At 42.1% G+C, this 12,804-nt stretch overlaps 1 protein-coding gene across 1 annotated transcript; it reads left to right on the top strand.

The window, feature by feature from the left end:
• The first annotated feature begins 315 nt into the window (after window positions 1-315).
• prlra (prolactin receptor a) lies at window positions 316-9,342 on the top strand. Its single transcript, XM_071896742.2, has 8 exons — window positions 316-421; window positions 1,111-1,243; window positions 4,016-4,185; window positions 6,129-6,295; window positions 6,581-6,722; window positions 6,983-7,079; window positions 7,278-7,347; window positions 7,481-9,342. Exons 1-8 carry the CDS (start codon window positions 349-351, stop codon window positions 8,594-8,596), a joined length of 1,968 nt encoding a protein of 655 aa, XP_071752843.2. The 5' UTR covers window positions 316-348; the 3' UTR covers window positions 8,597-9,342.
• Window positions 9,343-12,804: the final 3,462 nt, after the last annotated feature.

Raw genomic sequence — 12,804 nt, 5'->3', positions numbered from 1 at the left:
TGAAGCTGTCTGTGTCTGAGATGTTCCTCATTTCATCTTTGCTAGCTTTGGATTACCTGATTTAAAAAGTATTTGTCAACTGAATTTTAGTATTGTCTTTGTGACTTTCGATCAAGACATTTGATAACAAAACATCTCAAGCTAAAACAGGTTGTTTACCCACACCATGCCACCTTGTTGAGAGTCAATACAAGGCCGCATGGCAATTGTGCTGTTGTGGCTGACACCATCAAACCTTATGAGGCACATGATTGGTTGACAGTACAGGTTGGACACGTCCCCCATCCTCACCTTTTTCTGTTTTCTCCCCAGTGATACTGTACCAAGCAGCCAAGGCTTTGTGGCGTCATGATGAGGAGAGCTGTGGGGGCTACGCTGTTGTTCCTGACGCTATTCTTCACGGGGCACGCTAAGGGAACACGTAAGTCTCGAGATAAGGATAAGATGAGACTGACACACGGTCGTGGTAACTTGTTAAAACTCTAGCAGTGTGTACGACATCTGAGAGGTGTCTGGTAGGCTTTTGTCCCACAACTGTGCCCCTCACAAAGGAAATAGGAGCCAGAGCAACGCTGCTATTGATAATAGGCTAAAAGGAATAGTGTTGTTTATTTTTTGGTATATACTTTACTATCCAAAGATTTTATTTTTGCTTATTGTTGTTTATTGTTTATTGTTTATTGTGGATCCCCATTAGTCAACGCACAAGCGACAGACTAGTCTTCCTGGGGTCCATTTTAAAATATCAATACAAAACAGTCAAAGTTAAACATACATATATATGTATATATAATTTTATACGTATATAAAATTAGAATTACCAGACATCTGTTACTACCATAATTACAACAAACTTATTGGGACATACAGAGTACTTCAAACTGCGAGAGACAATACATTGAAATCACATAACATAGAATACGACACAAAACCTGAAAACTAAAAGCCCAGTACACAATAATTTTAATTTTAATGACTACATATTAGCTACACTTGTGCAACTAAATAATGTTGTTTTCCATGTTTATTTTATAGTACATAGTCCATATTATAAGTAGTCTAATACATGCTTCCATTTCTTCTTTTTCCATGTGCCTTCTCTGTCTTTAGGCTTCGCCCGTCCAGGGAAGCCCAAACTGACCAGCTGCCGTTCCCCAGAGAAAGAGACCTTCACTTGCTGGTGGGAGCCAGGCTCTGATGGAGGACTGCCCACTACCTATTCCCTCTACTACCGCAAAGAAAAGTCAGTGGCTCCCCGATTCATGCAATAACACATTCACTTCATTTTTCCATTTGTTTGATTTTGAATTGATTTAGTATTCATTCACTTTCATCGGATGCAGGAAGTGTTTAGACAGACCGGGTGTCAACGGTGACTAGTGTTTACATGTTAAATATTTAGCTAATGCTCTTATCTAGAGCGATTTACAATGTCTACAGCAATAGAATAATTTCTAGATTGCATGTAACCAGAAGTAAGAGCCACAGCACCCAGACAAGAGATGTTCCTCTGTCCCTAGAGTGTTGACGTATAGAGAGGTTGGTAAGGGCTATAAAAATGTGTTGACCTCACACAATCATTGGTTATCTGGGTCACTCAGAGATTCTTGTCAGTCTGGGCAGGAATAACTGTGGTATTTTCAATGGTGAGAGACGTCTTGCAAAGGCCCAGAGCAGAGGAGCAGCTCAGTCTTCTCGAGGTTGAGTTTGAGGTGGTGGGCAAATATCCAACTCTTGATGTCAGCTATAGGTTGAAGGTGTCACTTCAACCTGTATGTCAGAGGAAGGAAAAGAAAGGTGGATTAGCAGTTGTAGGAAAAGCTGCGGGATGTGGTGAAGAAATCAAAGAGTTTTTGAGTTTAGTGTAGAGAGAGAGAGGAGGAGGGGCCCCAGGACTGAGCCCTGGGGAACACCAGTAGAGACAGTATGCGACAAAGACCGAGACCCTCTGCACAATCTACAGGTCAGCACAGGTGGCAAATCAGTATCTGGTGGTTCACAGCGTTGAGAGCAGTGGACAGGTGTAGGAGGTTGAGGATCGCAGAGAGATATGCAGTGTCTTCAGGAATGGATTTTAGAATTCAAGGTTGATTTAGCAACTGAGATAGATGCAGAGAAGGGGGAGAGGATAGACTGAAACAGAGGCAGGTCATTCGACAAGTCAGATTTTTGCCTCTTTGTCTCAGCCCCAAAGTCTTATTCACTCAATAAGCAAGATTTCATATAATCAAGGGGCAGATGCAGAATGTGGAGAGACAGAGTCCGTGGAAATAGAGCGGAGCAGAAGGTGTAAGCTATATGCCATTATTGCCACATGTATTGCCACGCCAGTTTATCATGGTGCTTCATATGCAGTGTCATTTTGGAGAGGTTACTGAATCTCTTTGGAGCTTTATGTGCAAAATCTCTGTGGAGAGTTCACTGAATTGGAGTGGAGCCCTATATGGAATGTCACTAAGTAGAGGTAGAGGTCATTAAATCACATTCAATCACACTGGTGTTTTACATGCATTGTCTTTATAGAGAGTTATTGAATCACACTGCTTTATATTCATTGTCTTTGTGGAGAGGTTATTGCATTGGACTAGTGCTTTATATGGAATGTAAAAATGGGGTGATTACTGAATCGTACTGGAGTCTCACATAATCTCATTATGGAGTGGCTAGTGAATTATATTGGGGCTTTATAATGAACTGTTATTATGGGGTGGTTATTGATTTGTTACAAGGGAATAGGAATGAGTATTCTTAGTAGGGAACTGAAGGTACACATTAGTAAAGGGGATAATAATATATTGATGTTGGCAGTTATTGGTAACATGTCTGTCTGTGGCTGTTTTGAAGAAAAGGCCCACAGAATGGGCAATGGGGCAGTACCAACAGTGGCACCGCTGGAAGGCCCATTGCTCTAAAAATAAACTATGATCAAATTCTTAACATCTTATTCTGGGTGATCAGTTTCCCTTAATGTGTAAAATACATTGTTCTATGAAAAAATCATAGCTGACTCAGTTATGGCCAGTGTCAGGGCCATCCTCAGTGTTTTCCCCATGTTCTCTCCTAGATAGGCTCGCTTGTTTTCATGTGAGTCTTTGTGTGATGATGAGTGTGAATGAGATGAGGCTGCTGCTCTGCAGCTGCCACTAGAGAACCTGAGGCCAAGAAATAATACTGCTAATGAGAACAATCCCTAACTACTGCGTTCAACTAATTACACTGTGTAGCAGGGGAAGGATCTCCCCTAAAAATCATCAAACAAAATTAAATATAGAGCTAGTCAAAGCCCAATTAATTAACACTTCTCAAAAAGGTTACTTTGCTCAGTTGTCTGTTATTTTTATTAGATTCCTGACTGCCCATTCTCTCTCTGCAATTTCTGTTTGATGTGTTGTGTGATTTGTGTGAGATTGCCCCATCCAGCAGCCTCCTAACCCAGCCTACAAAAGTTTGCAGGCTGGATATTAAGAAACATATCAGAAGTTGACTTTAAGAAGTCTTTAAAATTAATCACAATTGATTTTATTTTACCCCAGGTCTAAATCAATGTCAAGCAACAGCAGGTTTTCTCTCCAGTCATCAAAGCAAAACCCTCTGCCTTTTTTCACTATCTTTTGCTTTACATCAAAGCCTCTGAGTTATAACACACTTCCAAATAAACCTTGAGGCAAAACCCTTATTATAAAGGAGATCGTTGAGCACAGTGGGCTTCCATGCACCTCTATTTTGTTGTAGCTATGAGTTCACAACATATTCTTCCATCTCAATCCCCACTTCAGAAAAATACTATGTTCCCCATTGATGTGGCAATCACTCCTTCTCATTCTCTCTCTCTCTCTCTCTCTCTCCCACACACATACACACATTTTATTGTATTGGAATTGTAGTATGAGGAATGGATGATGGTCTTTTGAAATGTAACAATGACTGCAGTATGCGTGCATGCACACACACACAAACACAGAATCACGCCAAAATAAAAACACAATTACTTACCGCTCCCCTCCCTCTCTCGCAGCTCCGACACGGTGTATGAGTGTCCAGACTACCACACAGCCGGGGAGAACTCCTGTTTCTTTAACAAGAACGACACTTCCATCTGGGTCAACTACAACATCACTGTGGTGGCCACCAACACACTGGGCAGCAACTTCTCTGACCCTGTGGACGTAGATGTGGTCTATATAGGTGAGGGAATATCTACTACTCCTCATCTGACGTTCTTCCTGTCTTCTTGTATATTTTCTTCTTTTGGTCTCATTTCTTCACATGGTTTAGCACGATGTCTGAAGCATTGTGTGTGGGACCAGAGCATGGAGAAGGTAGCAGCATAAGGTGCTAGATAGAGGGCTTGTGGCTGGAAGGTTGCCGGTTTGAGTACCTTGACTGTCTGCCGAAATCTAGGTGTAGAAATTATGGTTAGACTGATATATTGGTTTGCCATTATATTGGGCCGATATTGGCCTTCCACTGCCAATGTGATGGAGGTTCCTCCTTGACCGCAGCTACATTAAAACAGGCTTTAAAATCTGCAATATTATTTTATTTTCATTTGATTTTTTGTCAAAATCTTTTCTTTTTTTTTGTAAATTAATGCTTAAAGGAACTTCCCTGCCATTAAATAGATGGGGTGGGTCACCCTGCCTTGCCATTAGTCTTGTTTTAGTGTCACATGATGGTCTAAATGCTGTTTAAGAGGCTTTTCCACCCTGACAAAAATACAGTTCTGGGGGAAACGCTGAATACTTGTAATGTTTTGGCATGAAAATAGTTATTTAAAGACAGCTAAATATCAGCTCACAATATTGGCAATAGGCAGCTTCAGTACAAAAATATCTGACTCGGCCCTCAAAAATCTGTATCGGTCAAACACTAGTACAAATGGATCATGTTCCACTCTCCCCTCCAGTAGATTCTTTGGATGTTTCCCTGTGCCAAGTATTTCCCCCCCCCAGCTGCTCAGTGACCAGCAGTATAACACTGGGGTTATGTTGGGCAGCTCCTAACGCTCCCTGAGTGTATGTAACCCTTCTTCCTCCTGCAACTGCTCACCCCAGGTCGTTACTGTAAATAAGTAACATCAAAAATGCTCATTGTCAGCTTGCTGGGTTTAATAAAGGTTGATGATAATTGTTATAAAGTAGCCGCACACTCATAGCCACAATGCACAAACTTATAAACGTACTAACGTTTTGACATAACGTTCGTCAGGGTTTTTAATTTTTATGACTGCGACTAGCCGTGGTCAGCACCTCTACTACACCAGTTGTGCGTCCTTTCCTCCTTTGAGTTTCAGTAATGATTATTGTTACCACATATGTCAGATATGATCAAACAAGATCAGAAAGGAAATGAGATGTGACTTAAGCTGCAATTGATTAGTTGTTGTTGATGTGGCTGGACCACGTACACTCAAAGAAAATATGAAATACAGTACATGCAAAATCAAATCCATACGTTTTTCCCCTTAAAATAAGACATCTGATGAAATATAAATACTGCACAGATCTGCTTCATGTTAAGCAAAAACATATAAATATTGTATGAGGTATGAGTCTTGCCTTGTCATGTCATTAAAGAAAAAAACATGTTCTGTTCGTGAAATATCCAGAAGAGAGTATGAACTCATACAGTTAAAAGATTTATGTCATCATCATGCCCTTGTGGCTGCTGATCTGAAAACACTCCTTTTCCCTTTGTCTCTAGTTTTTGTGGCGACCTGATCTGATTATGAGTCCCAAGGAATGTCTGGTTCCTTTTCATAAGCCACATTATCCAGCAGTGTGTCTGCAAGAGGATAACCTCCAGCCTAAACATTAACATTTATTTTGACCTTGTCGCCACACACTCGTCAACAGCTATTTGGAAAGTTAGTCCTGCAGTGCCAATTTTTGTCCTCTGGAGGTATGCAATGGCTTACATAAAGGACATGGGTACACTCCAATCTAAATGGATATAGTGTATATATATAGCTTATAAATACTTGCAATAACTTTCCCTATCCTTAGAATAGCTTTTTGGCTTGCTGCCTTAAAGTCTCACATGTGTTACTGTCACAAGCATTGTTATACAGATCAATTCTTTCCCTGATTCACACCCTCTCTCTCTCTCTCTCTCTCCGCTCTCTCCAGTCCAGCCCCACACTCCAGAGAATGTGACGGTGGCTGTGATGGAGGACAAAGACGGGCCCTTCCTCCGGGTGTCATGGGAGCCGCCCCGCAAGGCCGACACTCGCTCTGGCTGGATCACCCTCATCTACGAGCTCCGCGTCAAGTTGGAGGGGGAAGAGGACTGGGAGGTACGTAACATTACTTTACAGTGTCGTTTACAGCAATGGGAGTTGTTAGTGCAGCAGCGTGGCCTGGTGGTCTAAAAAGTCTGTCCTTCAACTGGAAGACCCGGGTTTAAATCCCATATTGGTAAACCAGCTGAAGTGCCTTTGAGCAAGACACCTAATCCCTACCCTATTTTTGAGCAAACCATACAACATCAAATTGATATATGTTGACAACGTGACCAAGACTGTGCATAATTGCTGATGTTATATCAATTGCGCATGCTTGTGTGTGTGTTTTATCTGCAGGAGCACCGTGCTGGCCAGCAGAAGATGTTTAACATCTTTAGCCTGCGTTCGGATGGGATGTACCTTGTTCAGGTGCGCTGTAAGCCTGACCATGGCTTCTGGAGCGAATGGAGTTCCACTACCTACATCAAAGTTCCTGACTGTAAGACATCCTAGGAACCAAGACCTGCACTACATAACACACTTCATATGTTGATATAATAAATGCAGTAGCAAATAGTGAAGGGACAAAAGGGGAATAATGATGCAGACATGATTACGCATTAAACTCCTCATATATTTATAGTTCAGGTATAAAATGAATGATCATAGGCAAAAATACATAAAGAGATAATAGATCATAGGAAGACCACTCTAGTGTGGTGTGATGAATCACAGATATGGTTATGTTGTGTCCCTCAGACTTCCCTCGGGAGAGGTCCCTGTGGGTCCTCATCGCAGTCTTTTCTGCCTTCATCTTCCTCATCCTCTCATGGATCCTAAACCTGAACAGCCACAGGTAAGATAAGGAATCCTTTATGAAGTTTGGTCAGTGCTTTTCAGAAGCACTTTGAGTTTTTTATTGTAATAGTAATACATGTTACATGTTATACAGTATATACCATGAATTTCAATTAGGCATCATCTCACAAAAATAAAAACATTATCAGATGCTTACAATCACTGATATGTATCTTTTATTTTTTCATGACTGAAGTGTGAAGCGTTACTTCCTGCCACCAGTTCCTGGCCCTAAGATCAAAGGATTTGATAAGCAGCTGCTCAAGGTAAAACAGTGACATACAGAACAATATTGTCTTTAGCTGCTGAATATGATAAATATAAAATAGGACTGATGACTAATCCAACCTAGTATCAAAACGTTCCCAGTAATTGACGACTATTCCTCTTTGTGTGTAGAATGGCAGGTCTGAGGAAGTCTTCAGTGCACTGGTGGTGTCTGGCTTCCCACCAACCACATCGTCTGACTACGAGGACTTGCTGGTGGAGTACCTGGAGGTGTACGCCCCCGAGGAGCAGGAGCTGATGCTGGAGGAAGGCAAGGACCTCCAGGAGGGCTGCCTCAAATCCAAGGGTTCCCCGTCCGACACTGACTCGGGCCGGGGCAGCTGCGACAGCCACACCCTGCTGATGGAGAGGTGCGGAGAGGGGGGGGCCAAGGACGAGGAGAGGGAAAAGGGGCAGGAGGGGAGTCGGAAGGGGAAAAGGTTGCAGAGGCACCAGACGGGCTCGGTGGAGGGAGAGGTCAGCCGTGCGCTCGAAGAGGCGGTTAGCCCTGACATGTCCAATGGGCGGGTGAAGACCTGGCCCTCAGTGTTTTCTCCACTGCCTCAGTACAGCTCCAGACCGCTGGACCAACCGGGCTCGCTCAAGACGTCCAAGCAGCTCTGCCTCTCCGACAGCCTGTTCCCCCCGCCCGCCGCATCCTCCCACCTAGCCCAGCTCAGCTACAACGCCAAGGACGGCCTGGCTCTCGGCCCGGGCCACTGGGAGCTCCGTTTGGGCAAGAAGCAGTCCCAGCTGCTCCATCCCCAGCCTCACTGGCACCTCCAGGCCCACAGCGACTTCAACATCTCCAGGATGGAACGCAAGCAGGCGGCCTCCAGCCTGCAGCTGCCCTTTTTCCGGTCCACGGAGTACGTCGAGGTCCAGAGGGTCAACCAGGAGGACACGGTGCTTCTCCAGCCCCTTTTGTCAGGCCACGGCCAGGGAGAGGGCCGCCCCCAGATGCCCCAGGGGGAGGACTACAGCAAGGTGAAGGGCGTGGACAGCGGCAATATGCTGCTGCTCCAGAGAGAGGTGGAGGTGATGGAGGAAGAGGGGGACAGGTGCCCTTGTGATGACCAGGAGAGAGATGGAGTGACGGAGAGCTGCTACACAATGTCCACCGCTGCCACTAGCCAGGTGGCAGGGAAGCCAACAGTCTGCACCCACACCGCCACGCCAGTCCAGGAAGAAATGGTCCTGGCAGTGAATGGCTATGTGGACACAGCCACCATGCTGCCCACTTACTAGGTGCTCTTTAAGCCCAACTGCCAGGTCTGAGACACTGCAAGACCTGTGCTAGCTCAGGATGGAGACTAAAACACATTTGAACAAAAGATGACTCCTTTGACAAAGCTGACACTTTGCTGATTTTGCTGTCAGAGAGTTACTCTCTTATTATCTATTTATGATCTTCTCTTCATGTAAGAGCTTAATAAACACTGGTTTCATTCTACATCTGTCCACAGATTACACTGCAGTGATGCACAGGGAAGGATTTTGAAAATCCAAAATAATTTGATTAAATGATTTGAAGAATCATTTATTATTAACCATAACAATGAAGTTGATTTTGTAAATTATGTGGTATTACATGCTATTATTAATACTGATTGTGTCTCTGTTGTAAATCTTTTCTCTCTCTCAAAGGCGCATGTTTCATTTGATGAACTTGCAAGATATTATTTCTGTACACAGGTATAATATGGGTGTCTTTAAAATGATTTGTATAGAATCAAAACTGCAGAAAGCTCAAACATAATGTATTCTCTTGAACTTTTGTATGTGCGTTATGTTTTAGTCCCATTAAGGGCTTTATCTTGAAGCTGCTTGCTGGGTCATAAGAGATATATTTGAGATTTTGTATTAAAAAAGAAGAAAACTGAGAAAGATGAATTGTTCCCAGGATAGTGGGACTGTATTTTTCATACAGAGACTATTTTTTTTCGTGTATATATACATTCATTACTGCATCGATCTGTTAAATCTCAGACTATGCCGGTGAATAAAAAAATGTTATTTAAACAAAGATGTTTAGTGTTTTTGGGTCAGCAATTAAGTGAGGGTTTTTACATGATACTATCACATGATACTTAGTTGTGCTATATACAGTGCAACACTGACCTTTAGTGGCACAGTCTCTACTTATTTCATTTATATGGATAAATTGCCATGGTTTAACATTTTTGCTTTAATGGATATATCCCTGTATGGGCAGGGGCGGACTTAGTGATTTGGGAGCCCTAGGCAAAAGCAGGCATGGGGCCCCCTGAATCCCAACCTTCACCCTTTTCAATCCATCCTTTCAATAAGTAATAAGGAGAAGAAGTTTAGTGTTTTCCCAGAACAAAACTGAATCACTGTCCATGGCTCTGTATGACCATTTCAATAAACAAGTTAATGTATAAAATCTACTTATGTGAAGCCACATTTACAACCACTGCTGTGCACAGATTAGTCTCGATCATTCTCCATCTATTGGTAACAGTCAGGCAAATACATAGTGTGTGGGACAAATGAAAGCTTCAATCAGTTTGATTTAGCCGGTGTTTGCCTGAAGCTATGACCGAAGAGAGTGACGCAAATTCTCCCCCAAAGCATCAGTCTATGATATTGGGCTGTCTATGACATTCTGACCCCATGCATAGACATGAGGGTATGGAGTGCCAGTTATCTTGTTTGCCACCATCACAATATTGTTGAGTCATTTCTAACTAGGCCTCTATAGAGAAGGTAAGAATTACTTTGGGAAAAGATGTTTAACAAAGACATCATAGTTCAATTCACATTTAAAACGTTAGGCTTTACATTAACATTACATTACATTACATAAGGCTACAGTCCAAATTGGTTTCAATGATTTCAGAGTCAAAGTTTAGTTTAGGTCACAGTTAATCCCACCATATTATTATCCGCTAGCACAGTTTGTACAATCTAAGGAACTGACTGTAATCCCACTACTGTTACTGTCTAGTCCATCTGTGTCTGTGTTTGCCGAGTCTTGCGCCAGCTGTAAAAGCTGCACAGATCTTTATACACTACACCACTCGAGGCTCAGAAACTACGCCCACGCTCTGCAAAACTCAGAACTTATTCAAGGTTTTTTCCTCCAACTTGGTACCATTCAATATATGTTGTTCTGTTGCACTCCAGCTGCAACCTATTGCATGCAGTGCTGCATGAATGCACATCATGAAAGGAAGCGTTTTTATATATCTGTAGAGTATCATCTCATTTTTATTGTATATTCTGCACTGTCCCTTTGCACGACATGTAGGTCCCTGCTGTCCCTGCACCAGGTGCTGCAGTATGTGATTATTCCACTATGTGAGGTGTCCTGCACCCATGTCACTAAGACTAATTCTTGTACATTTACTGTACTTAGCGAATATAGTGATTCTGATTTTGATGACAGTGCCTTAATACATAAAATTCAAAGTTGGATTGTCTTGCATTTATCAACTTGAACAGTTGAAGGGTTTGTGATCCCTGCATGGCTCATCCAGTGGAGCCCTGAAGTGTTTGGGTGGGTTCAAAACAGCACTTTGGGCCATTCTGGTTCTACGTTGAATCAACTATGTTTATAATTCTGCAGGATATTTGTTAGAGCTATCTCATTTAAAGCCTTAGTTATTTGGCTACAAGTTGGAGTAATTGTGCTCATCAGTGCCTAATACATTTGGCATGTCATTGCTGTCAATTCCTGACTACATTTTTTTCTTCTTTTTGCATAATGCTGTGACATATTTTCTTCGTCCTTCACTCATTTACTGTCAAAACAAGTGATGTGGGTAAACCCTTTTTCAGCTACCCACTCACCACTGCTGCAGATAAATCACCTCTTTCTTTTTAACCATGCCGCCAGTCGCTTACTATACTGAGGTCACAGCAAATACAGCAAAAAGACAAATCTGCTCATCGGCAGCAGTCACTGCCCCAGATATGAACCTTAAATGTGCCTCAGAATTTATTATTATTATTATTATTGTTATTATTATTATTGTTGTTGTTGTTGTAGTTAATAGTGCCTAACTGGCCAGCCAAGTGGCTAGCTGACTCCCAGCATGTTATTCAATATGATCAATCAGCAATCAGTAGTGCTGTAGATAAGCAATTATTTCTTACAGTCCAGCTCAGCTTTCAAGTAGCATTCAACTACTGTCACAAAATAAACTCATTTTTCTCTCCTGTCACACCACCACTGGGTACATTCAGTCTTGTTTCTTAAACCAGTAGGTCTTTCGCATACCAATTGTTGATGACTGTACATAGGAGAAGGCCAGGTAGTCTATAAAACCTGTGAAAAAAACCAAACACGAGTAATGATACTGCACTAAAACGTAGTAGCCAATATTGTAATTATATATATGAGACTGTGCTGAACTTTTTTTGACACATTTAGTAAGCCTTTTATTCTAAAATCTTTTATTTTGGAGAAACTGAGGTGCAGAAATGCATCACTACGCCACTTTACAAACTCCCAACCACCCACACTCTCTCATGGTCTTGTAACAGCCTTGTGATAACAATATCATCAAAATGTGGCTGTCCTCAGTGAAGAGATTAAGGTGAATGCTATTACTTGCCATACCCAACTGACACTAATTGGAGACGCTGTGGCCGGGCACACAGCCATGCAGCCACTTCTTCACCACTTCACACCCATTAACTAATATCCTGAGTCAGAATATTGTCAAAACAGTTGTCAAGTCTGGTCTTGAGTCTATGTGTTCTTGTTTGTTTGTTTTTTGTTTGTTTTTTAAATCAAATGTGTGAAATATTGAATTAGGCTCACTCATTCCAAAAGAGATGCTTTTTGGGCGCACTATAGATTATTTTAGATTAGACTAAAGCAACAAATAATTGTTTAAGGCCAGGATGTGTACCGCGCTTGCTCTGTCTTTGCTTACATTAGCTTTAGGGAAGTAGGCTGCTCCTGGATAGCATGACAGAGCCAGACAACGTCAGTATTGGGATTTCACACATGTACCACTTTATTCACCTATACTTGTCAACCATACAATGCCTGGTCTCTACGGCACTATAATCTCTCAACATACATGTAGATTAATATAGTTTAACACGTACCAAATCGCTACGGAAGAGACAAGCTACTCGTCGGGAGATAGACTGGGAGCAGTAACGTTACCCAACCTGTTGCTGTAACTCAGTCTCAGTAAAAACAAGGAGCGCCACCCAGTGACTTAATCTGTTACTGCAACCAAACAATGTTCCAAAAGCATAGTAGGCATAGCCTATTTGCGACTGTTACAGATGTTCTGCTGGAAAATTATTAGCAGTCTGTGTAATTTGATAAAGAATTGGTTAAAATGTCATTATATTTTAGTTCACAACATAGGAGTTCTCTTCCAAAGACAAGGGTCAAAGTTTCCACAGAGGTACGCACATTCTGTTTTGTTTTTATAAATCACAACTATTGCCTGGTGTCATACGCATCT

Source organism: Centroberyx gerrardi, chromosome 2 (genome assembly GCF_048128805.1).
Source record: "Centroberyx gerrardi isolate f3 chromosome 2, fCenGer3.hap1.cur.20231027, whole genome shotgun sequence".
NCBI lineage: Eukaryota > Metazoa > Chordata > Actinopteri > Beryciformes > Berycidae > Centroberyx > Centroberyx gerrardi.
The sequence above is the reverse complement of the archived record's forward strand: the minus strand, read 5'-3'. Positions and strand labels throughout refer to the sequence as shown.

Coding starts and splice junctions, on each gene's coding strand:
- prlra (XM_071896742.2), top strand. CDS start 349: ATGATGAGGAGAGCTGTGGGGGCTACGCTGTTGTTCCTGACGCTATTC. Junction 422..1,110: donor GGGGCACGCTAAGGGAACAC/GTAAGTCTCGAG, acceptor CTCTGTCTTTAG/GCTTCGCCCGTCCAGGGAAG. Junction 4,186..6,128: donor CGTAGATGTGGTCTATATAG/GTGAGGGAATAT, acceptor CGCTCTCTCCAG/TCCAGCCCCACACTCCAGAG.